This window comes from Elephas maximus, chromosome 15 (assembly GCF_024166365.1).
Source record: "Elephas maximus indicus isolate mEleMax1 chromosome 15, mEleMax1 primary haplotype, whole genome shotgun sequence".
NCBI lineage: Eukaryota > Metazoa > Chordata > Mammalia > Proboscidea > Elephantidae > Elephas > Elephas maximus.
The window spans coordinates 18,926,570-18,953,074 of NC_064833.1; the positions used below are offsets into that span (position 1 = coordinate 18,926,570).

The window sequence follows — 26,505 nt, forward strand, 5'->3', positions numbered from 1 at the left end:
CACGATAAAAAAAAGTCAAATTAGCTCTGGACACAAAAGAGTAAACAAACCCAAGCAACTAATTTGCCAAATATAAACTAATTTCCTACAGAACCAGCAGGCCGTAATGGAAGAATGTTCTAGACTGGAAGCATGGTCTGGCAGAGTCAGATTCTAACAACCTGATCATCACCATAACGGTGTGGTTCCAGTGTAGCTGCAGCCAACAGGTGTGAACAGGACCTTTTGCATGTCTCTGTATGTTTTCCCTTTAAATTCGAGAAGGTAGCTTGGTTTTTCTGTGAAGGGTTTAGCTTGGGGTGGGGCCCAAGAAGGCCATTACTGAATGGAGATCTAGATGGGGGTCTGGAAAGCAAAGAGGCAACAAAGAGGAGTCCATCCAGAAGTGGGTTGGCTTAGCAGAGGCTAAGATGCTTGATTACAATTACTGGTTTTCAAGTAACAAATACTTAGGATTAGAGGCATGTTGTTAGGAGTAAAATTGAAATGGCCTTATTTTCTGGCCTTATCTACGGAAAATCTATACTACATGCAGAGCAATAGAAATCAGACTCCATAAGTACGTACATCTAGCCCCAATTTACAGCCCAGAGAGCGGGAGTGACATGGAGAGCCAGGGTGTCTGCCTTATAAGGAGACGCAGCTATTCCAGCCACATCCACACACACAGGAAAGAGTGTGCACAAGAAACCCGGTTCAAGTCCTAGCTCTGCCTCTAGCTAGCTGTGACTTTGAACAAGGCACTTGACCTCTCTGGGTCTCTGTTCCATCTTGCAGGAAGCAAGGGGTGGGCTTTATGTCTCTAAGGTCTCTGCTCACCTACGATTCTTGCATCCTAATTCCCTCCTGACCTTGGGAAGAGGCCTGGGCTGCCAGGAAAGCTTCTTGGGAAGTTGTTGTACTGAATATATTCGTGCTTCTGCACCTTCTAAAGAGGTAGAGATATCAAATAAAATAAACTAACAGTGGCTGTTCCTTTTAGTCTTTTTTAATCAAAGAAAGAATATTTGTCTATGTGATTATATTAAAAAAAAAAAAAAAATCCTCCAGTAAGCTATTGAATCTACCCAAGGTTTCAGATATTTTGTAGAGGAAGAGCTTGGTTCCCTCATAACAGGAAAGGGGTAGAGATTAATGTATCGGTGCAGAACTTGGAAGCAACAACCAAGAAAAAGACCTGGTTATAAAGGCCGAGTCACTAACAACACCTATCTGTATCCTTCCAGCTAGGCAAGATCAGTAGAAACCTCCTGCTTCCAAAGGGCATGGACCATTTTATGAAACAGCAATAGATCATGAAACTAGCTGGGGGAGGGGGAGTTTGCCATCAAGTCAATTCCGACTCATGGCGACCCCTGGTGTGTCGAAGCAGAACTGAGCTCCAGAGGGTTTTCAGTGACTGATGTTTTGGAAGTAGAGCATCAGGCCTTTCTTCCAAAGTGCCTCTGGGTCGATTCAAACTTCCAACCTTTCCATTAGCAGACAGACACATTAACTGTTTGCACCAGCTAGGGATTCCAGGTTGCTTTATATAAGTATCGTATCCCTGAAGAAGTGTGTGCTGACTCAAGTTCTGTAAATCAGATCCTGTTTTAATTGCAATTTAAAGAAAAATCTAATCTCGGCTTTAGTAAAACAAATGACCATTACTAAGTTTCCTGGTTCTGGACATCATCGTTTCCTAGGCCAGATTTGCCCCCAGGTACATCCAGCATTGTGACTAGTCACAGGCCAGGTAAGTCAGTCAGTTCAATGTGGTGTTCTTAATGTGGTACAGTGAGCACTGCCCGGGACCCTCACCACTGCATCGCTGTCATAGAGCTCCACCACCACTAAGGGTGGGGAGTCCACCAGCTCCTTCTGGTCTCCGTGCAGCACCAGGTCATTGAACAGCAGCATCTGGTTCCAGGTGGGGGAGAGGGTCTGGGAAATGACCTGGAAGGTGAGACCAAGAGCAAAGCAAAAGATCATTCAATTGGTTGTAGGGGGCTCCCGGGTGTTTCCAACATTGAATCATGAAGGGCAAATAGAACACATCATCGTCATCATCCCTCATTCATTCAAGCAACAACATACACTGAGCCACTACCATGTGCCAGATGCTAAGGGATACAAAGATTTCCTCTCCGCAAGGAGCTTATGTTCTTAATAAGTTTCATGAACAAACCCCTACAATGTTTAGCAGCCTACCTACATGCACAATTTCTACTCCAGCCTCACAATAGTGCTGTGATGATAATATTAACCCGTTGCCATCAAGTGCATTCCAACTCCTAGTGACCCCATAGGACAGAATAGAACTGCCCCATTGCGTTCCCAAGGCTGTAATCGTTACAGAAGCAGACTCCCACAACTTCCTGCCTTGGGGCGGCTGATGGGTTTGAACCACCAACCTTTCAGTTAGCAGCCAAGTGCTTAACCACTGCTCTACCAGGGCTCCCTTTGGGTGCATTTGGGCTTTCGTCCTCTCCTCTGTTTAATTGGATGTTTGCAGCCGTGCCAGTTTCACAGAGCCAAAGGCAGAGGTGGTTTGCAGGGTGGGAGGACTCCGTGGCTGAGCAGAAGCTGCCATTTTAGGATGTGAGGCCAGTCTTGGAGAGAGGAAGATCAGCCCTGCATGTGCCAATCACATTTCCCTCTCTCCCTGGCAGTGTTAGCAAATGGAAACTTTCACAGGTCAACGTACCACAAAGGCTTCTGGGTCCTCAGGAAACTTCCACAGCACCTCCCACCTGTACTTTGACCTATCATTCTTCACTTCAGGAGGCATCAGAGCAAGCCTGGGCTGGACCAATTCCCCAAACTCCAAAGCCTGACTAAAGCTGCCATCATCTCAGAGGAGTTTTACATCAAGTTTCATATCAACTTGCAGCATTAAATCATAATATTTTTATTGCTTTTCCTTATGTGAGTCATAAAAATACTGTGCACTTTCACATTGTCCTTTCCTTCTTGCTTTAGAGTATTGTAAGTCTTGGAAACAATGAAGTGTATTTATCATCCCTTATTCATTCAACTCTCTCAACCTAACATTTCAGAGAAAATCTCTAAGTTTCCTGCCAGGGGGAGAATGACACCAACAGACCTAAATACAGAAGTTATGGAGTGCAGTGCAAAGTTGCCCCATGTCAGTGACTGACGTCACAAAAAAAACGTATATTTTATGATGTTTTTAAAAACAGAAATGTGATCTCTTTAGCAACATGCACCTGACAGATGTGATTACAAAGCAGTTTTGTGATCCTCCTAGGATCTTTCCTGTGGAATTATTTCGATGGCTTCCTTGACACTCTTGGCTGTAAGATGCCACTTAATAAGTTTCCAGAGGCCAGCATTCATCCATCCACCCATCCATCCACCCATCCATCCACCCATCCACCCAACCACCCATCCATTCATCCATCCATCCATTCATCCATCCATCCATTCACTCATTCATTAACGTATTTATAATTCACATTCACATATTTGTTCAAGACCTACAATGTGCTAAGCACAGTATTAGACACTGACCCAGCATCCCAAGCATAGAAGGTACTCAGCAAATATTTGCATGAATGAATGAGTGGGTGTTGATCTGTCCTCAGAGTTAGTCTCATGAGTAGAAGGACCACCTTTGAGAAATGTTGAAGGCTCATCCAACCAAATATATATTCTCCCACTTCTCTGCCAAGTGCCAATGGTTCACCTCATTTCTTAAGGACTCCCTTAAGGAGTTGTGCACTGTAGCTGGGTTAAATGACATTATTTGGGAGGTTATGAGAACACTTAGCTAATGCTTTAAGAGGGAGTGAGACAACATGGACAGAGCACGGCTTTAGAGGTGGATACCACTGAAGTGGAACCAGGGGAAGATTAACCAGTAAGCATGATGCGCACCCACTTCCACTGAACAAGGTACACACAGGCTTAATTGTATTCACTTGCTAATCTGTGATGAGCAATTTCACATGTGTTTCACCACATCTTTGATGTGGTGGGGGACAGGTGAAATTGTGCACCACAGGTTTGTGGGAAGGCACAATTGGGCCCGTGTGTACCGTGCTTATTGGGTAATTTGGCCTTGAGTAGAACCCAGGTTTTATCACCTACTGTATGTTCAATTCAGACAGGTGATTTAATCTTTCCCAAACTTTGTTTCCCTCACTTAAATGCACATAGCACCTACCTTGTAGAGTTGCTATGATGGTTGTCTTAGGTAAAGTGTACTAAGTGCCTGGCACATAGTAGATGCTCAATATGTGCTTGTTGCCCCTCCCACTCCACCCTACCTACAGTCTCTTATAAATGAGTAAACATTTACTGGTTTACTGGTACACTGGGATAATCCCTTCTAACGAGACACCACAGCCATTCTCAGGACTAAGGATCAATCTGATTGGCATCTCCAGTTCCCACTTCCCACCCTCTAAGATCCCTCTCCTCCTCCTCTAGTGCTTCCTCTTAGCCCCTTTGTCCCTCTTCCCTTCTACCCCTAAAGCCTTTCTCTTTAGGAACTTTCTCCTTTTCCCTTTATCCTTCTAAGTCTCACGTGCTCAGTGACCTCAGGAATAACTGGATTCCCCTTTTTGAAATATCTTGAACCGTTAAGTCACTTTATAAAGGACTAATTTGTAGGACCAGCCTTCTCAGAGAATCCTCAGAGAACAGAGTAAATCCTGAGAGAACACAACTGAAAGAGAAAAATATCACATGGGACTTTTGCTGATTGGAGACCCTTTCACATTTCAGCACCAGGTGCCTAGGAAAGGGAGAAAGCACAGAGGAAACGTAGGCCATCTGACCCAGCTCCTTTAATCCCTGACAACTATACAAAGTAGTACTTTCCAGAAGAGGGGAACATTGAAGCACAGAGGTGGTAAAAGTGCTCAAAGTCCACCAGCTCGTAAGTGCAAAGTTATCATAGAAAAGTCTAGGGCTTTCTAACTTTCCTCCCCACCCAGAGCCCTCAATGATGATTGGGCCGTGAGCCTCATGAGTGTAATCTCTGTGTGTTTTCTCGTTTGTTCATTCCCTGCTGTACTTGGCATTGTGCCTGGCACTTCAGCTGGGGCTCAGCAGTGCCAGTTCCTTTCGTTCCTCTTCACCCCTCTTTTCCTCCCAACCTTCCTTGGCCTCGGGCTCTTGTTCCCTTTGCCACTGGGTAATGGATCCCAGGGAACAATAAACCTTCCCACCTTAGTCATTCCTTGCACACCTCCAGGACCCGAGATACAGGTACTGGTCTCCTGCCCCCGTATGTTCTCCCCTGGCTCTGCTGTGGATCCATGCACGTGGCGGGAGGAAGGCAGGCTGGGCTGCCCTCCTTACCTTTGTTGTCTGGCAGTGGGAAAGGAAGGTGACTTTGGCAAAGGGGTCGGACAGTCCATTGCTGTCAGCCGCGATGAGGCCCCGGGCCTGGTACATGTGAGCTCTCAGCTGAAAGACATGGTGGGCTGTGGACAAATAATGAAAAGGGGCGGCATTACTAGACTTTTCATGGTGTGTGCAGGTGAGTGTGTGTGACTACGGGTGTGTCCAGACACAAACCAAGGAGAGCACAGCAGCTCCCTCCTCTAGATGGAAATGGAAGCAGTGAAGAAAGGGGACATGGCTGACAATTGTGGGGTCCTTCCTGTGAGCCAGGCACTCTCTTTGGGCTTGCACCATGGTTTGTGTTTTAATCCTCACAACAACCCTGTAAAGTAAATACGATTACCCCCAATTTCAGATGAGAAAAATGGTGAACAAAAAGATTTGCAGGATTAATACATGCCAGAACCTGGATTTGAACTCATTTCTGTACAATTCCAGAATCAACTCCTCTTTCTAAAATATTATATTTTCCTCCCTAATAAATTAGTCTCTCTGTCTCCTGTTTCCACTACTGCAAATGTGCGTGTATGTGTGTATGTGGTTCTGTTGCTGTTGTTAAGTGCCATTGAGTGGGTTCTGACTGATAATGACCCTATGCACAACAGAAACACTGCCCGATCCCGGGCCATCCTCAAAATCGTTGCTAGGTTTAAGCCCGTTGTTGCAGTCACTGTGTCAGTTCATCTTGCTGAGGGTCTTCCTCTTTTTCACTTACCCTCCCTTTACCAGGAAACCCTGGTTGCGCAGTAGGTAAGAGCTATGACTGCTAATCAAAAGGTTGGCCATTCAAATCCACCAGGCCTGAATGAGGTGTTTGCACCTAGCTTAGCAAGCCATAGGGAGCTCTTGAAGGTCTTTGCGCAGGAGCTGTGGATAGCAGAGCAATGCTTAAGCAGGATGAGACCATGAGCCAGGTGAGCAATGGATGGAAGAAGAGGTGCCAGTGGGAGATCAATAGGAGAAAGCACTATCCCTCTGGGTAGGAAGTTTAAGGGCGTATCTAATGCAGTGTTGGGGGGATTGAAACGAAGAGGGTGAGAGAAACATTGCAGAAATTACCGCTACAGGACTTGGCTCCTGACTGGCAGGGAGAGGGGAGGGAGGGCAGAGGGCATCAAAGATGACTCCTCACTTGATTTGCATGAGGCCTGAACAGCTTTCTGTCCCTCCACCACATGGTACTGTTTGGCTACCCAAGACCAGCATGGAGCCTGGAAGTATAGTAGTATATCAGTCCCCACTCTCATCCTGAAAAGCGTTAGAAACTCGAGGTCTGCACACTCCCAAATTAAGTCCATGTACCTGTAAAGCAAGGTTCTCCAAGCTCTGGCCAAATCTCTTAGGAGAACCAGAGAAGCTACTCTTTGGACCCAATTCCAAGTATCCCTGACCCTCCACCTCCACATACACCCATAAATCCTACGGTGAACAGGCTGGCTCTTGCTGACAATAAAGCTCCTTAAAATGGCAACAGCAAATAATGGAACGTTCAGCAGATGCACAGGAATTCCCCAATAGGAGTGTGTCTAGAGATAGCCCACCTGATCCCTTGAGATGCTACACAGTTAGGCATAATCCTCAGCTGATGTCTCATCCCCTGAGAACATCCACCAGGGCTCCCAGATACTGCCACACAGACCGTACATGGCACTACTCCAAGGGGGCTCCTTACTTAGTCTAGACTTTTCTCCCCCCCTGAAATGTTGAATCCCTTACCAGGTCTGTTCCCTGAACTAATAAAATAAGCCTCCTCTTTGCTCTCCTCATACTGGGGTGGCTCATCTGTTGTGTATGGCGCTTTCTTGGCTATTACAGACATGTCTGATTGCCCCACTTGACAGCCAGGATCACCTCTTTCTCATCTCTACATTCCCCATGAGTTTCCCACCATGCTTTCTAGACAGTAGGTAAAGACTAATATTTGCCAAATGGAAATTTTTGAAGCATAAAATGGCTAAAGAAACAAGATTCTCCAGCAGGCGTGGGAAGCAGCCAAAGTCCATTCATGCCAGGGGGACACAGCAGAAGAGTTCATTAGGTCCATCCCTGCCAGCGCTGAGAAATCAGAGCACAGGGAAAAGTCTTTCCTCTCCTCTCAATTGTTAGTCACTAGGACAGCAAACATGTTTAGTGGGGAAGCTGGTGTAGTGGGGAAAGATGCTGTATTGGGGGTTGAGCCTGGATTCCTCTCAATAGCTGTGACATCATGAGCCAGACTCATCATCTTTGTCTCTAAACTGGGGTCACCAGCACCTCCTGGGCCACTGGTCAGGGTATGAACTTTGTTGACTTTAAATTAGTAAAATAAAGTCAGGCATTTTGTGCCTTTTTTTTTCATTCTTGTGCCTTTTTGGGGAGGGGGATCCCTTGGGTCTCTAGAGATAGTGTCTATAGGAATAAAAAGATAATGCAATGTTGTTTCTAAAGGCAGGGTGGAAGGTAGTGGAAAGGAAGCAGAGTTTGGAAATAAGTTTGCTCCATCATTTACTAGCTGTATGATCTTGGGCAATTTCTGAGCATATCTGATATTTACTTTCTTCATCTGTAAAATGAAGAAACCTCCCATGGTTGATGTAAGAACTAAATTGGGTCTTATGCATAATGCACAGGGCACAATGCTTGGCACACGGTAAGTGCCATGCATTTTCCAAAAAGGGACGAGGCTGAGACTTCCTTGCTTTTATGCATTGACATTGGGAGCAGAAACCACGAGCTGGATCATTGGATAAATATCTCCAGGACCTCGTCTTCTCTAATTATTGAGCTACTTCGATTCCACGGGCAGCCAAGGTCCACGAATATCCGAGGAACCTTGAGCAGCACAGGAAAACTGGGTGTGTAGATAGTCCTCCAGTGTTTCCAACATGGCACCCAATTCAAAGCACAACCTCAGGAGAAATGAAGGTAAAACGTTCTGCTTTTTCCAGTCTGGTTTTCTCTGGATTCAGCAGTAATAGATCAAATGGAGGTGATTTGGAAACAAAGAAAAATGCAACTGTAAGACATTAATATTTGTGATAAAATTCAAATGGCATGGAAATGTAAACATGATGGCACTCACAGAAAATAATTACACAGAAGAAAGGATTACATAAAGCAGGCTGAATTTTTAGAAGCAGCCAAGAACCAAGCTAGAGAAACATGAGTGGCCACACTTCTACCAATTTCCATTGGGTCATCTGGGAAATGTGAATCAGCCATAAAAAGGAATGAAGTTCTAACACATGTTAGGACATGGATGAACTTTGAAAACATTATGCAAAGTGGAATAAGCCAGATGCAAAAGGACAAAGATTGCATTATCCACTTATACAAAATACCTAGAAAAGGCAAATTCATAGAGACAGAAAGAAATTACCAGGAGCTGGAGGGAGGTAGAAATGGGAGTTATTGCTTAATGGGTGCAAGGTTTCTGTTTGGGGTGACGAAAAGGTTTTGGAAATAGATGGTAGTGAAGTTTGCACAACATTGTGAATATAATTAATGCCACTGAACTGTACCTTTAAAAAATGGTTAAAATGGCAAATTTTATGTTGTGTATTTTTACCACAATTAAAAAAGAATAAAACCAATGCCATGTAAAAAGAAAAACCTGCTTTAACTCTTCACAAGTCACAGCAGCACAAGAATTTACTGACATTTCATTAAAAGACATCGTTCGCTTAAAATGAAAACTCGTAGAGTCTGTATATAAAGAAGCTCAAATAGCTTTCTCTCCATTACATAACATAACATAATATAACATAAAAGCATGCATTTTTATGCCAAATGTTTTTAACGACTTCAGTTCACTCTTTTCTGATGGGACATTGGAAGGTAAGGAAGAAAATTTAGAAACTATATTTAAAAAAGGGCAGATAAGTTGATCCTAAAATAATGTGCCAACAATTCATGCTATGCTCCCCTTATCCTGGATTTCTTAGAAGCCCACCAGTGACATCTAACGGCCCTCTTGCCCAGTGGACAGCATACCTTGGTAGAGCAAGTTGTCAGGGGGGTGATTGACAGAAGTCGCTTTGGAAGGTGTTTCTGCTTCATAGCCTATTGGCAAGTTGTCCAAAATGGCACTAGAGTGTCTGATGGAACCCAGCCACAGGTACACGTCCACTTTCGCTTGCACTGACCAACCAGCTGGCCGTTTTCCAGGAAGCTAAGGAAAAGTTACAGGGAAGACTTCCTTGTTAGTAGGAACCGATTATGGGCCTCGCTCTTTGAGGTCTTTCCTGGGGACCTGGAGAGCTGTTCTCCTCTTATACCAAAGTAAGAGCAATAACCCCAACTGCCACTCACAACTCCAGAGGAGGATCCAGGTTTAGTTGGTCCCGAGGCTTAAATAGGCACTGTGATAAGCACTTCCACGTATTGTATTGCTTAAAGCTAATTAAAAAAAAAAAAGTCATCAATCTCAACTCATGCGACCCCACGTGTTCCAGAGTAGAACAGAGCTCCTTTGGGTTTTTATAGGTAGCTACTAGGAGTTGGAACCAACTTGATGGCATCTAACAACAACATCAACACTCTGATAAAACCCAGTTGCTATCAACCTGACTCCGACTCATAGCAACTCTTTGTGCGTCAAAGTAGAACTGTGCTCCACAGGGTTTTCAATGGCTGATTGTTCAGAAGTGGATCACCAGGACAACAAAATCAACCTTTTAGTTAGCAGCCAAGTACATTAACTATTTACACCACCCAGGGGCTCCAGTTACTATGGTACCAAAAAACCAACCAAACCCATTGCTGTCGAGTCAATCCCAACTCATAGCGACCCTACAGGACAGAGTAGAACTGCCCCATAGGGTTTCCAAGGAGCACCTGGTGGATTTGAACTGCCAACCTTTTGGTTAGCAGCTGTAGCTCTTAACCACTACACCACCAGGGTTTCTGCCAGGTACTATGATAGCCCCTGTTTCATAGATGAGGAAACTCAGGCTCAGAGAGGCTAAATGAGTTGCCTACGATCACTCAGTTTTAAGTGACAAAGCCAGGACTCGAACCCAGGAGAGATGAGTCCGAATGTAGACTCTAGAATCTAAACCCTCATAGCCTGCCTTTTCCTCACCCTGAGGTGAAATCTCCTTCCCTGGAGCTTCCAGCTACCAGTTACAGTCCTATCTCTGGTTTGCTCAGAAGGACTCAAGTGTTTCTATACGTCAGACATTGAAGAAACCTACCTCTCCCTCCCATGTCCTTTCTTCTTTGACTAAATACCTCTACTTCTTCCTTCAGCCCTTCTTCATGCAGCATGGTTTCAAATTTCTTTGCTATACCTCTTTCTCTCCTTTGAATATACTCTGATTTGTATATATATTTATGCACGTTTGAACTTCTACATTTATGTGTGTATCGGTATGTGTGGTGTGAGTGTGTGTATAGGGGCATGTGTGTGCATGTGCATGTATGTGTGTGTGTATATGTGTGCATGTATTCTCAAGATTTGAAGAACACAACTCCACATAGTGCTGCTCCTTTTAACTCTCAGTAGCCAGGATTAGGGGACCCCCTGCTGCCATCTAAGGAGGCCTAGGCTCCAGACTTGGCTGTGTTCAGGAGGCTGACAAGGCCATCATTCTGAGAGTGGTCTGGGGCACTTGAGACATCTCCGCCTCTTCAGATTTTATTGACTCTTCTAAATGCCTCTTCCTAGTGTTTCTTATAGGATAAGTGTTTCTTTTAGGATGTCCCTGGAGAAGGGCATCATGCTTCATAAAGCACAGGGTCAGCGGAAAAGAGGAAGACCCTCAACGAGGTGGATTGACACAGTGGCTGCAACAATGGGCTCAAGCATAACAACGATTGTAGGATGGCACAGGACTGGGCAGTGTTTCATTCTGTTGTGCGTAGAGTCGCTAGGAGTCGGAGCTGACGCGACGGCACCTGACAACAACAGTGCTTCTTAGGGTTTCCCACCAGTAATTTCCCCTTCCTTCAGCACCACCCCTTTTCCACAGAGAATCACAGAATCCTGTTAAGAGAGACCAGAACCTGCTTCAACAATTTCCAAGGCAGCCCTGGAGAGCCCCTAGATCCAACATTGAGCCTATTTAGCTTGCTATCTGGAAAATTCATAAATAGATTTTAGCAACTGATTTCAGCAACAGCTTCAAAGGCCAATAGACCATTGCTGAGGGAGTGGGAGCAGGGGCCACCAGAGTGGCTAAGACATAGTCCCAGCCCTCCCTCCATGAGCTCATGTTCAGACAAGAAGATTGTTATAGATTGACTTGTGTTCCCCCCAAATACTTGCTGAAAAAAAATTCTAACCTCCATATCTGTAAAAGGAGCCCTGGTGGTTCAGTAGTTAAAAGCTTGGCTGCTAACCAAAAGGTCAGCAGTTTGAATCCACTAACCCTCCTTGGAAACCCTATGGAGCAGTTCTACTCTGTTCCATAGGTCGCTATGAGTTAGAATCGACTCAGTGGCAATGGGTTTGGCTTGGTTTTTTGGTTAAATACAATCTTGTTTGAAAATGGGTCATACCAGAGTAGGGTGGGTCCTAAACTACTTCTGAGCTATGAAAAGAAAAGAAGAGACACAGAGACACACACACAGGGAAGACAGGCACCCAGGCATGCCAAGGAACTTCCAGGCACTCTGGGGTTACTGACAAGGAAGAACCTTCCCTGGAGCCATCCCTGAATTCGGACTTTTCTCCAGAACTGTGAGAAAATAGATTTCTGTCCTTTAAAGTCACCCGCTCATGGTATTTCTGCTAGAGCAGCACTAGGAAACTAAGGCAGAGACTGACTTATATTCACTTATTCACATGCAAGGCCAAGTGTAACAGAGAAAATGCTAAGGGGGGGTGGGGGAGAGAAGAAATAGCAGGTATTTCCATCTTTTCTTTACGACTCAAGTATATAGCTGTGCCTCAAACAACACTTTGGAGTTGGCCCAGTAGAGCAGGCATCTGGGAAGAGGGAAGTGTTTGGGCACAGACATGGTGACAGGAACTAATAGCAATAATATGAGCTAATACTTAGTGAGTACTTACATTGCACCGGGAACAGTGCTGAGAGCTTTCAGAAAAGAAGGAATTGCAACCAGTGAGCATAAGAGCTGTGGCAGAAGATGGCATGGATGAGACTGAAGAGCCCTTTCACTATGTGGAGGAATATGGATTTTATTCTTATTCTTCAGGGAGGAGATGCCATTAGTTATTCAGCTCGATAAAACAAATCATTACTGAGCCTTTAAAGTCATTTTCTTTGGATGAAAGCAACTATTCTGCAGCCTGAAAATTGTTTAATTGTAAGAAGACAGATACTCCTCAATTTATCATTTCTGTGATAATCGTAATAGCTAAAATATATCAAACACTTGTTCAATAAAACAAATATTTATTGAGAACCTACGCTCATTTTCTTGTAATCAAAGTAATCATTCTGCCATTTGTAGACATCACTAGGACATCAATTCACAGCGCTAGTCTGATATTTTTTACTCCTATGGGTTCACAGTGAGATTTTCAGTATTTGGCATCCAGGAAGCATTCGATAAATAGTTGTTGAATGAATAGCCCTTTATTTCTTTTTTCTAATAATAATAAAATTTAACATGTGTTGAGCACTTACATTGTTCCAGGGCCTGTCCTAAGGTTCATCTGTACACACAAAATTTTCTAATTCCTGTATAATAATAACAAGTCATAGGTTATCATTAATCCTCACAATAATTCTAAAACGTAGATGTTTTCATTATATACACTTTTAAGGTGAAGAAACAGAAGCTCGGAGAGGTTAAGACAATTGTGCAAGGTCACAGAGTAAGGCAGAGACAGAGCCAAGACTCAAACCCAGTTCTACCTTGCTCCAGAGACCATATTCCTGACCAGTGCTCCTTACACACACACCACTGCGTACGAATCGCCTGGGCATCTGGTTAAAATGCCAACAGGTCTGGGATAGAGTTTGAGAGTCTGCACTTCTCCCTGTTGATGCTGATCCTGTGGTCTGCAGACCACAGTTTTAAGTACTTAAGCAACAAGACTCTTAACTTACTGTGTGACATTGCCCCAAGCAAGTCAGATATTATTCACTCCTTAAAGTAAAAAACAGAAACAACAGGAAAAAGCATTATCCATTTCTACTGCCTCAAAAACAAATGTGTGTGTGTCAACTCATGTTTAGAAACAAAACTCAGCTAACATCTTGTGAAAGTGTTACATATGAACCACTGCTGCAATCCTCAAGTCTGCAGCTCCTACATTTTTTTAATACACAAGTTTAAATTGCTTACAAGATGATGTAGAGTCTTTCACCTAAGTATTCAAACTGGAATTCACCCATTACCGAACACCTCCCTAAGGGCTTTCAAAAAACATCCCATTTTTAATTTCATATGCACTTCCAGCCTGATGAGCATCTTCCTCACCTTCTCCCTGACCAGCCACAAAAAGTTCTCTCTGTTGAGAATAGCATGGTAAAGTAGGAGAAAAACCACTACAGAAAAATAATGAAAGAATGCAAAAGTACATCAAAACTATGATCACCAGTGTATGAAAATTACATGCAACAGGATACTAAACTCTTAGCCTCTCCCACCCCCTACCCACCTCCCTGGGGATCCTGGTCCATGCCAACTAAGTTTAAAGGAAGAGGAAATCTTTGCAAGTCAGAGAGAGGAGAGAAAGATGACCATTCACATAAACTGTGTTAGAGCTGGTCAATCAACATCAGTAAGAGAATGGCTTCTTTGTCTTGTAGATGTTTCACTTTGTGGCATGACCCAAAAAGATGTCTTTCAGCCACCACTTCCAGCTGTACGCTAGGGAAAACTGGTGGATAGCTAGAGGCCAGAGAAGAAGAGACTGGACTCAAGGGCATGGACAGTAGATAGAATAGGACAGGGATGGAGACGAGAATGAAATGGGGCTCTCTGGATTCTACCTGGGGTTGACTCAGCACAGAGAGGTGACTAAAGGAGAAGAAAAAGGAAGGTTAAGCACCACCTCTGGGCTCCTAGTGTATCTGGCTCAGTCCATAGGAAGGTTTTCCGTTTGGTAACGAATATCCTTTTCCACTTTCCGGCCATTAGAGGTATAGTGGGATGAGATTGAAAGGGGACAACTTTGGTTTTTGGATGGTGGAATTGGAAAGAGTTTTGAAAATTCCATGCAGTATCTTAAGTAGCATTATAAATAGATTTAAATTAGGGGAGAAAAAAAAAACCAAGGAACTTGGTACCATGAAACCGTGGTTGCAGTCACAAATTTTCCATCACTAAGCCACATGGCTTCAAACTAGGCACCTGTTTCCTCCTTTGTAAAACAAAGAAGCTACAACAGATTAATATTTCCCAAACTGGGCCCCTAGGAACAGTGGCTTCTTAATACTTGTAAATAGCTATTCTGGATGAATAAACTTGGCAGGTATGGTTTTAAAAACAATGTTTCCTGACCGCAAGATTTCTCTGAGCATTAGAGGACTAGTTAACGGGTATTATGAAACTCTAAAAGAAGGCTACAGCCACAGCCTCCTAAATGCATGTGAGCATGGAATGTTTAATGAAGCCACTCAAAGGACAGACGTTTCATGTACTATACTTTGAGAACTTAGAGATTTACTTTCTATGCCCTGTCTTACGCCGCTTCCTAATTCCCAGCTCAGAAGCTCAAGTGAGTGGCAGATGTGTATTTTGTCCCCCTGGTACAGCCCTTGCTCTTTTCATCCAGTGAGGAGAAAAAGGGATAAAGTGAGGAAGTGGGCAAGAGTCACAAAGCACAGGTGACAATCAAAACAGGAATGAAATTCATTTTGCTGCATCAGCTTATCAAGATGTTTCATCATGTCAGTACAATTGAATTCAACAGAGATCTAGAAAGCTATCGCCCAAAGCAATCCCAATGGCCAAAGGAAAATACAGATAAAGAAGTAATTCAAGCCTTACAGACATATTGATAAAGAGTAATATACAGATGACAAATGCCACAGGCAAAGGTTCTGGATTCTCAGCTATGTCTATCCTCTGGCTTTGTTTGACAGCTGCTCTTTGTTCTAATTTTAAATAGTGGCAGAATACACCAAAATATTTAGGAGGGCGTAACAGTCTACCAATTTTCTAGCATTTTTAGCACAGAGCCTTCTGAAATAATTCATTTTTAAGACAGATTTTTCTTGCCACCCCAGCATTCCTTGGCTGGAAAAAGTTGAAGAAAAATTCTAATGGTTATGGTGAATGACTTGGGTAAAATTTTCTTTTTATAGTTTTACAGGAGAGGGTTTATAAAAAGCATTTTAGATATCTGACAAAAAATAATATACAGAGTCAAAAACAACTCAATGGATATGAAGAATGCCCCCCCAATCCAAAAACGTCCCCTGGGAAGTTGGATGTTCTTTTATTTATTTTTACTTGATTCTTTCCCATAATTTATAATTTTTCATAGTGTTAAGTCGTTGCCCTGGCACCCTGCAAAGGCGACCAATGAGGTGTTTGTTTTTTTAAGTATCATTATGACCTCATAGATTTCTTTTGTTGTGGTAAAAATATGTACTTTTTTAATGTCAGTGTTTATTGAGTGGTGACTGTGGGTGATATCCAACTCTGTCCTTTACATGCCTTTATCCACTTCATTCTCACAACCATCTCCATTTGACAGGTGAAGAATGGGAGCCACAGAGATGGCAGGAACTTACCCATAGTCATACAGCTAGCGAATAGTGGCCCTGGAATTCCAATCCAGATCTGCCATATTTCAAAGTCCATACTTTAAGCCATTGCCCCAAACTGCCCTTCACGCTCAATAGTAAGAGCACGTCCATCTGCAACACTTAGCAATCACACCTACAGTAGAATCTAGCAGTTGAATGGCAAATATAATGTAATATAAATCACTGCCCCCCACCATATTCGTATCAAATAGATATCCAGCCTCTGTTGACATCTTAAGTGGTGGGGACCCATTATGGACTTCCACTTAGGGAACTATTTCCCTGTAATGTCTATCACGGCACCTGGTTCTATCTTCTGGAAACACACACACATTCTACCATCATCCACGTGGTAGTCCTATAAACACTTACAGGCCTCCAGGTCTCTACCATACCGTCAAATCACTCCTCAGCTAAGCGCTTCTATCCTTTCATCCCTTCCTTATATGGCATGGCATGTTTTGAGCACTCTCTCTCTCTCTCTCTCTCTGAGGTAGTAGAAGAATAATTATGCTATAGCCATAAACCAGAACTAAAATTGGTAGGATAGCCTACCATGAGGTGGAAAAAATTAATCAGTCAAACCATAATCTTGGTGCCAGTCACTGGTGAGAGTTGAACCTTTGGATCACTTTTTTCCCCCAATTTTTCTCATGTCTACCTATCATGATAGAAATGACTTTGTAGTGGAAGTAAAATACCAAGGATCTGTAAGGACGACTCCAATCTTGAGTTAGAGACAGTATAATTCAACCAAAGACAGTCTCTATGGGGACTCATTCACCAAAGATTTCGGGATCCTGCATGCATGAAGGATGCTGGAACCCCAGGTCAAAAGGACTATTGTATATCCACAATTTAATTAATTCAGCTAGCAGTTCTATGGAATTTTCCTCTCCTCTTGTAATTTCCTTTGAAATCCATGAAAAAATGTAGATATTCTCCCTTGAAAAGATGTCATGGATGAATAACACAAAAGAAAAGATAATGAGAAAATGGATAGAAAAAATGTTCATTCTTACTAGTAACCAAAGAAATAAAAATTAAAGTGGCCTTTTGGTTTACCCACTAGATTAACAAAGAAATTTATATATGTCTGGTGATGTAGTAATTGGAAAATACTCAGACACAAGATAGAGCAAAGTTTTCCAGTTGTTGTCATGTCTTTGAAAGCGCTGGAGAGGAATCAGAGAGGTGGACACACAGTAGAAAGGCTTGGCCACCCAGGAAATCAGTGGTTTCTTGTCTTGTAGTCAAAGTCTACTGAGTCGTGCTGACCTCATGTGTGTCAGAGTAGAAGTGTGCGCCATAGGATCTTCAATGCTTGATTTTTCGGAAGTAGACTGTCCACCTGAGGGGCCTCTGGGTGGACTCAAACCTTCAACCTTTTGATTAGGAGCTGAGCACATTAACCGTTTACACCACCCAGAGACTCCACAGCCAAAACTAATGCAGACTTACTTTGAGGAAATGAGTTTTTATCTTCCCGCAGTGTTTGCCCATTTGCTCTCTGACAGGGGAATAGAGCAGGTCTCTGGAGGTGATGCGGGTGTATGCCACTCTCTTGTTGTTGCTCAGCATCCAAATGAAGACATCAGGGATGGTGTGCTGTGGCTGTGGAATGGAGGAGAATGGGATGTGATAGGTATTCAACAAGTACATGTCCAGAGTTCTATCCTGAAACAGACCCTCTTCTCCTGCAACACAAATTTTTTTACTTAAAACACCTTTGCCACCAAGCAAGTTAAGTGTAGCTTCCTGGATAAGAGAAAGCTTTCAGTCACGAATTAGCAGTACATGTAAACCCCATATGCCAAATTACTCATTGTGCTTTGAGGATATACAAGTTGGAGACATGATTGGTGGATAGGTGGTCTACTCTTTTCCATCTGTAGAACAAAACATTTCTCCACAATCTTTTTTTTTTTAACTCTTGGAATTAATTATTTAAACTGAAAAATTGCAGCCCATCTGGAACATGGGAGAATGAAGAAAACCAAAGACACAAGAGAAAGATTAGTCTAAAAGACTAATGGATCACAATTACCACAGCCTCCACCACCCTGAGTTCAGCACAACTAGATTGTGCCCAGCTACCACCACTGACTACTCTGACAGGGATTACAATAGAGATTCCCGGACAGAACTGGAGAAAAAGTAGAACAAAATTCTAACTCACAAAAGAAGACCAAACTTACTGGTCTGACAGAGACTGGAGAAACCCCAAGAGTATGGCCCCTGGACACCCTTTTAACTCAGTACTGAAGTCACTCCTGAGGTTTATCCTTCAGCCAAAGATTAGACAGACCCATAAAACAAACAATAATACATGTAGCTCAACGATCTATATGAGGCTAAATGGGCACACCAGCCCAGGGGCAAAGACTAGAAGGCAACGAGGGACAGGAAAACTGGACAAATGGAAATGGGGAACCCAAGGTCGAGAATGGCAGAGTGTTGATACATCACAGGGTTGGCAACCAATGTCACAAAATAATATGTGTATTAATGTTTAATGAGAAACTAATTTGTTCTATAAACCTTCATCTAAAGCACAATTAAAAAAAAAAAAAAAGGTTAATAAATCAAAGAATCATACCTCTTCAGAGCCAGGTAACATTTCCAGAACATTCAAGCAAAATAACAAAAATGAAAATTCACGAATGCCTTTCCATTTGCACTTTAAGGAATGGAAAGCAATTCTACAAGGGACTTAATACCTAAAATGTGATTGCCAAGTATTTTAGCTCCATTTTAGGTGGTTATTCAGAAGAAACTTGACTAAATTGCACCGAAAAACTAGACTTTAAAGTGAGCTAATCAAGGCTGGAATTACAGAACTCCCTGCCAAGTGGTCCATTACATTGTGCGTGTTTGAAATGCACATTTCTGAACCAATATAACTACCAAAGCAAAAAGGAGGTATGTTGTCAGAAACTAGGCTTTGTCCTTCCTGGACTGGAAGCAGATGCTTCTTCTAACCTGTAACACTAGGGTATAATTGGTATCCAAAGAGGGCCATCCCTTCTCTTGGTATGGAATACAGACCACTGGTATGGAGGTTTCCCTGGCCACAGAGTCTTCAGTCACAGACCTGAAGCTTCAATGTCTGGTTTGAACTTTTGAGTGTGTATTAACATTCCTGCATCAACTCTCTGCCTGTCTCACTGGTTGTTACGCTTCCGGGGAATGATTGATAACGTGACAAGAAACCAACTTTCAGGAATAACAGAAGTGGTAAATCTGTGCTTTCCCTGAAACCTCCTTACACAAAACCCAACTTAAGAAGCTTCTACAAATTCTCGGGCTTCAAGAAGTAGCTCCTGTACCTGACAGATGCAAACATGAAGACCTTTCTAGATCATTTAGTAGTCACCAGAAGACACCGCTTACAACTAACTTTAAAAATGACAAGCTGTTTTGAACTTTACTGGACATGGATTTAAATCTTCTTACAGTTGAAAACTTACCAAGAGACAGTGCTTATTTGGACTTTTCTTGAATCCACCAGGGAACATGCTTTGCATTTCTGCTGAACCCGCATGATTTGTAAGAAATCAATAAAGCTGTATGCTTTTGGCTTAATTTAAAAATCTCTCTCACCCCTAAACTAATAGTGCCAGCTCAGCTCAGCAGGTCATGGGGAAAAAACAGCGTTCTATCTTTCGTTCATTGGGTCTAATTTTGCAAATGAGGTTTGCCTTTAGAATTGATTACCTCATCAACAAGGAAGCGGATCTTTTCCACAAAGCCTTGGGCTTTGGAGATCATTTCATCAAGAGATAACTTCTGCTGCTGTTGCTGAATGATCCCTTTTGCCTCCTTGGTCATTGCCTCCTAAAACAAGGAAAGAGTCAATGCAGATCTTTCTAAAAACCTGGACAGCAAGCACGGTGCTGTGCTGGAGAGTTCCTGATGGTGCTCGTGAGCTCCATCTGAGCTACTCACACAGGCTGTTTCAGGGTCTGCCACTGGGCACACTGCCTGTTTCATAGAAATTTCAAAGAAATATGGAGGCAGTGGATATCATCTTACCTTTAGTTAACATATGGGAAGCTAAGGTCAGAGTTTGCCAAGATCATACAGCTTTGTTAGCCCCGACCCAAATTCAGGCTTTCTGATACTTAACAACAACAACAATAATAATAGCAGTTAAAATTCATTAAGCTACAACTCCAAAAATTTAAGCAATTAATGACCTGATCAGGTTTGTGTTTCAGAAGGACCATGCTGGTTGGGTTGGAAGATGGATTGGAGTACAGCTTCTGCAATAGTCCAGGCCGGAGATCCTAAAGAACTAAGTAATTCTGGGGATGAAGAACTGGAATAAATTCCAGAATTTTTAAGGAGCAGAATCAACAAGACCTGACAGGTCCAACTGGCTGCTTAAGATGATGGATAGGAAGAATTCAAAAATTGATTCCTAAGTTTCTACCTGGAGCAGTAAGTATAGCTGGCAGTGCTAACATAGGTGAAAAGATGATGGGTCCAGTAGGATATAGAGTTTGAGGGGCTGTGAGATGACCAGGTGAGGTGTCTCCAAGGAGGTTGGAAACAGGTTTGGAGGTGAGGAGATATAGCTGGGTCACTATAAAGATACTAACGGTTGTTGAAATCATGGACTTTTTCAGGCCAAGGACTGTTGGACAATGAGAAGACACTAGACCTCTGCAGACAATAAGTAATAGATGGACATTGCAGAGACTGAGAAGGCAGTAAGAGTTGCTAAAGAAGGACTATTGTTGCCGTTGAGTGTCATTGAGTCAATTCTGACTCACAGCGACCTCATGTGACAGAGTAGAACTGCCCCATAGGGTTCCCCAGGCTATAACCTTCATGGGAGCATATTGCCAGGTCTTTAATCCTGTGGAGTAGCTGGTGGGTTTGGACCACCAACCTTTCAGTTAGCAGCTGAGTGCTTAACCATTGCACCACCAGAGCTGCATAAAGAAGGACTAGGGTAAGAGAAAGATCTTATATGCAATGGAAATGTGACATGCCCTAAACGTTCTTGAGGACAGAGGAGAAGTATCCTGGCATAGGAGCAACAATGAGGAGCCAGGAGTTAGGAGATGTGGATTTTAGTCTCTGGACCACCATTAACTAGCTGTGACCTTTAGAAAATAGTTTAATCTCTTTGGGCCTCACTTAGATCTTTAAAATCCCCCCTTACAACTCAAGCACTGCATGATTTTTTTCTTGCAGGATCATCATGGCCTCATATAAGATGTTCCTGGTGCCACTGCTGGAGCTGAAGTTTCGGGACAGGCTAATCCAGGGTCAGACTTGGTCTAGCATTTCTCAGTCACCACTCAGTCATCAAAGACTGAGCCTCTACCAGACACCCAGCACTGTGCAAGGGATCCAGCACACAGAGAGGCACCAAATGCTTCCCTGTTCTCAAGAAGAACATACAAGTCTGGCTTTTCAACTCTTCGCATAATTTTCAATTGCAAGAAAGCAAGAAGAAGAGAATAATCATTTCTTTTGGTCTCTCAGCTTGTGGAACAGCTGGCTGAGGTCTACAGCCCTGGGCAAAATACAACTGTCAAGAAGATAAGCAAGGGGAAAATCCATCAGAATAGGAAGTAGGGCGGGTGGGTTCTTGTAAGGATTAAATAAATGCAAGTTCATTTCCGACTTGCCCCTGTATAAAAAAAAAATTTTTTTTTTCATGTCTCTACACTGTGCAAATGGATGACCTTTAGAACTTTATCCTCATCTGGTCTATGGACTAATGCCTCATCCATGATGTTTATTTTTAAAGCACATGTGTTAACTCTGTTCAGAGTATAAATAGATGTTCACATACCAGCTCCTGCCAGTAGAGTGTAAGTCGTTTCTTATCTAAAGTAGTTTGGTTCAACATCTTGGGTGTTTTTTCTGCTTCAGAGATAAAGGCACTATAAGGAAAGAATAACAGTTTTGCAATCTACTTAGTGAAACTCCATTTATATCATTCCCGGGATTTGCAAATATGCTTTCTGCAATACAACGAGAAAGCTGATAAAGCCACTGAACTGAGGTTTTAAATTTAAGATTATACAATGAGGCACTGACTTTCCTAAACAACAAAATGCAGATTGGAAATGACACTCAGACCCCACTTTAGTTTTGGGAAATGGATATTTGTTTTTCCAGTTTCTTTCAGTATGTATCCATTATGATGGTTTTCAAAACTTGTCATAACAGACGCAAAATAATGTCGTTTTGCTCATCTTATAAATGTAATAGACACCAAAAGTTTCCTGAAAAAAATTGTATGTAAAGGAAATATTTCAGACTCAATACTGAGATAAGTTCCCACATTTTAAAAACTGTACAAAAGACTGAGTAGTAACATTTGGGAGGATGAAGTTAAAAATGTATTCAAAAGGAAAATGGTAAAGATTATCAATGCAATTTAAGAAGAAATACAAATGGTTAAAAAACTTGAGGAAATAAGATATCGTCCTCATTAGCAATAACTTAGGTGCAAATTAAAATGCATACTGTTTTCACCTTGATAGGTCAGGCAAAGGTTAAAAATTGGTAACATTCAAGGTTGGTGCAGATGCAGGGATATTTTCACTACCCTACTCTATCACAAGCAAGTGTAACTTGTCCCAATGTTTTAGAGGCTATTTGCAGCACCTATCAAAACTTAAATGTACATATAACATGACCCAAATGTTATACTAGAATTCTATCCTTCAAACATAACCCAATTCTGCAAGAATATCTTTACACAGTAATGTTTATAACAGCAAAACAAATGGGAACAATTTAAACACCATTCCAAACCAAGCCAAACCCATTGCCGTCGAGTCGATTCTGACTCATGGCAATCCTATGGGACAGAGTAGAACTGCCCCATAGGGTTTCCAAGGAGCACCTGGTGGATTCGAACTGCCAGTCTTGGTTAGCAGCTGAGCTCTTAGCCACTATGCCACCAGGGTTTCCATTGGTAACTAGTTAAATACATCATAACACATCCACACCATTGACTCTCGAGGATGATCGTTAATGCCTGCTGTAGAAAGATGCCTGTGATATATCATCAAGTAAAAAGGAAACCTGCTCAACAAAACGTACACCATGATTTCTTAAGAAATACAGTATTTTTTATGAGTGTGTGTATTGGAATGTGTGTGTTTGCAAATGCACAGAAAAGGGTCCAGGAGGATAAATCAAACTTTTGTCTCTGGAGAGCCCGCTGGAGAGAGGGACTGAAGAGAGAATTGATACACTTGTCCTTTTTTTTTAATTGTGAGCATGTATTTATTGCTTTTGTAATGAAAAAATCAATTGCAAAGGAAACAAAAATGGAAGTCCAAGGAGTCATACCTCCCAATGAAGAGCTCCTTCCCCACTGTTGTCTCTTAGTTTTTAGAAGGAATAAAAAGGATGACACTTTTATTTTAAAAAAGGAGGAGGGAGTCTTGTTGCCCCTCTCCTGCCTTTCACGGAGGTCTGAGGAATTCTACTCCACCTCCCAGGAGGGATCAGCCCAGGGAACAAGGTGTCCGCTTTTGATCTCTCTGTCTTCCTCATAAAACGAAAAACCACACCCAGTGCGGAGGACTCGATCCCAACTCATAGCGACCCTATAGGACAGAAGAGATCTGCCCCCACAGGGTTTTCAAGGAGCGGCTGGTGGATTCGAACTGTCAACTTTCTGGTTAGCAGCTGAGCTCTTAAACACCATGCCACCAGGGTCCCCCCTTCCCCATAAAAACCAAACCCATTGCCATCCAGTCTATTCTGACTCATAGCCACTGTAAAGGACAGAGTAGAACTGCCCCATAGGGTTTCCAAGGAGTGCCTGGTAAATTCAAACCGCCGACCTTGTAGTTAGCAGCCATAGCTCTTAACCACTATGCCACCAGGGTTTCCCATTCCCCACAGAGGGAGGAATAATTTATTTCATCATAAAAAATTGGAGTAAATGGCCAGCATACATGTTTCCATTCATTCTCTCATTTTCAGACCTAGTCTGCCTGCTGCCTGTGGGCAAACTCCTGACCTCCTGTCCTGTCCCTTCTGGAGTGGGGGGAGGGGGAGAGCCAAGGGGGGAAGTCCAACTGCTCAGCCATGAATGGATGGGAGGGAGCAGGAAGCCCACTTTGACCTTATGTCTGAACTGCTTTCTCAAATCCAGGTTTACTAAATAAAAACGAACATTTTGATCTCTGTCTGATGCTTAGGAATATTTTTTCAGTTAGTTATAAACTTGAAGGAGAAAAGGCCATGAATAACTATCACCCACAAGTAACCCTGGAATATAGAAAAGGTTTTGAGCTAGTAATTTACCTACAAACCATTTTAAAACACATGAGGTAATTACAAAAAAAATTACAAAGGGTTTTAAAAATGCTCAAAGGGAATTGCAGGTGGTACTTTCATATCACAGCAGGAGCGGGACTAACATATACTGTTCTTATAATGAAAAACGAAAGAGAATAAAAGTAGAAACAAACATTTTTTTCTTTTTAAAGTAAAAATGGTTGGGTAACTGAGAGATCGAAAAAGAACAACATATAAAGCAGAAGACCAGAATTTAGCTAGTCTTTGTCTACCGCTTTTTTCTCTACATCAAATTAATCTCCACCCCTTTTCTGTTAACTCCGTTATGACAAATTCTCATTTCTGGTCAAGTCTTGACCTAATTTATTTCAAGAGGTAGTTCAAATGTTTCCTAATGTGACAGGCAGCCTCTAATATGGCCCCCGGCAGTCCCTGCCTCCTGGTATTCATGCCCTTGTGTAATCCCCTCTCCCTGAGTGTGGGCTGGACCTAGTAGACTCCTCATAACTAATAGAATTGGTCAAAAGTGAGATGTCACTTCTAAGATTAGCTCATAAAAGGCTGTGACTTCCATCATGCTTGCTTTCCCTCTCCTTGTTCTCAGTGATGAAGTCAACTGCCATCTTGTGAGCTGCCCTATGGAGAAGTCCACATGGCAAGGATTACAGTGGCCTCTGGCCACCAGCCAGCAATGAACTCGGCCTAAGAGCCCATAAGGAACTAAATCCTGCAAATAACTGTGGGTGTGGGCTCGGAAGTGGAGCCTCCCCCAGCTGTGCCTTGAGATGCCTGCAGCCCCAGTAGACACCTTGGTTGTTGCCTGTGAGAGATCCTGAGCCAGGGGACCCAGCTTAGCCACACCTGAATCCCTGACCCACAGAACTCGTGAGATAAGAAATGCTACTGAGGTAAGCCACTAAGTCTGGTGGTAATTTGTTATACAGTTACGGGTAATTAATATACCCTATTTTGGGTCTTTTATTCTATTGTCTACCACCTGGAATAGGAAATCCTAGTGGTCTAGTGGTTACAAGCTGTGGCTGCTAACCAGGAGGTCGGGAGTTTGAATCCACCAGGTGCTCTTTGGAAACTCTATGGGGTAGTTCTACTCTGTCCTATAGGGTTGTCATGAGTCAAAATGGACTTGACGCCAATGGGTTTGGTTTTGGTTTTGGTTTTACCACCTGGAATAAGTCATTATTGGTGCTTACTAATGTGCTATAGGAAAATTTCTACTAAATACTATTTGATATAACTTATCCATCTAATTGTCAAATATCTGTCGAGTGCCTACCAAATGCAAAGCACCATGCTGGGCACTAACACTTCTGGCATTTTCCTTGTTTCATAAAGAGTCTCTGTAGTAAATCTTTCTTTCTTTTCATTTTCTCCCCCTTTGGCTTATGTTTTAGTTAAGTGTCAGAATTTAGTATTTAGCCTACAAGTGCCAGCTAAACTACCCAACGAAATAAAGATACAACACTATAAAGTGCCCATCTGAGAGCATGTAAAATCGACTATGCTCTCAAGGTAATTAAGAGCTGCTTTCATAGACGCTCGGCTCCCCATATGGCAGCTGTCACTCCTGCTACCTGCTTTGACTGATAAAGTCACTGAGCACCGTCTTCATTTTCTCTTCTGGCGTCTCTTCCGAAATCTTGATCAGCTCTCTCACTTCTTCTATGCTTTCTTCCTGAAAACAAAGCACAGCAGTGGAGGGACAAGGGGTGGGAATCACACATTATAGTAGAGATACTGATTATAACATCCCAGACGTAGTATCTGGCTAATATTTTCTGCTTCGGGGAGGGGGGAGGAAGATTTCTTTCATTTTCTTGTACCTGAACTGGGAGATACTCCTGCACCCAAGCATTCAAAGAACCAGAACTTTGAACCTTCCCATTCTTAACTGAAATTGATCCAGATACAAGTCTCTGCCTGCATTGCCCAAACTCATTGTTTCTGTCACAGAGCCACAGATCCAACTGGGCACCACTTATTTAGTCTACTTGGAAACCTTGCTGGTGTGGTGGTTAAGTGCCACGGTGGCTAACCAAAAGGTCGGCAGTTCAAATCCACCAGGTGCTCCTTGGAAACCATATGGGGCAGTTCTACTCTGTTCTATAGGGTCGCTATGAATCAGAATAGACTCGATGGTGACAGGTTTGGTTTTTTTAATGGGTAGAGAAACTTGAAGCCCTGGTGGCACAGT

The 26,505-nt window shown here is 42.7% G+C and overlaps 1 protein-coding gene and 1 long non-coding RNA gene across 2 annotated transcripts in view; one reads left to right on the forward strand and one right to left on the reverse strand.

Moving 5' to 3' along the window:
• FER1L6 (fer-1 like family member 6) overlaps positions 1-26,505 on the reverse strand; it is a 155,169-nt gene that overhangs the window by 59,177 nt on the left and 69,487 nt on the right. The window contains exons 15-21 of the mRNA XM_049854179.1: positions 25,886-25,986; positions 21,820-21,910; positions 19,725-19,844; positions 17,469-17,621; positions 9,328-9,505; positions 5,311-5,435; positions 1,801-1,935 (exon numbers count right to left, since the gene is read on the reverse strand). Coding sequence (XP_049710136.1) covers positions 1,801-1,935; positions 5,311-5,435; positions 9,328-9,505; positions 17,469-17,621; positions 19,725-19,844; positions 21,820-21,910; positions 25,886-25,986 — 903 coding nt within the window. The remainder of the gene's footprint in view (positions 1-1,800; positions 1,936-5,310; positions 5,436-9,327; positions 9,506-17,468; positions 17,622-19,724; positions 19,845-21,819; positions 21,911-25,885; positions 25,987-26,505) is intronic.
• The window catches only part of LOC126058853 (uncharacterized), a 62,019-nt gene continuing 60,602 nt past the window's right edge, over positions 25,089-26,505 (forward strand). Inside the window, exon 1 of the long non-coding RNA XR_007513299.1 lies at positions 25,089-25,201. This is a non-coding gene — a long non-coding RNA (uncharacterized LOC126058853). The remainder of the gene's footprint in view (positions 25,202-26,505) is intronic.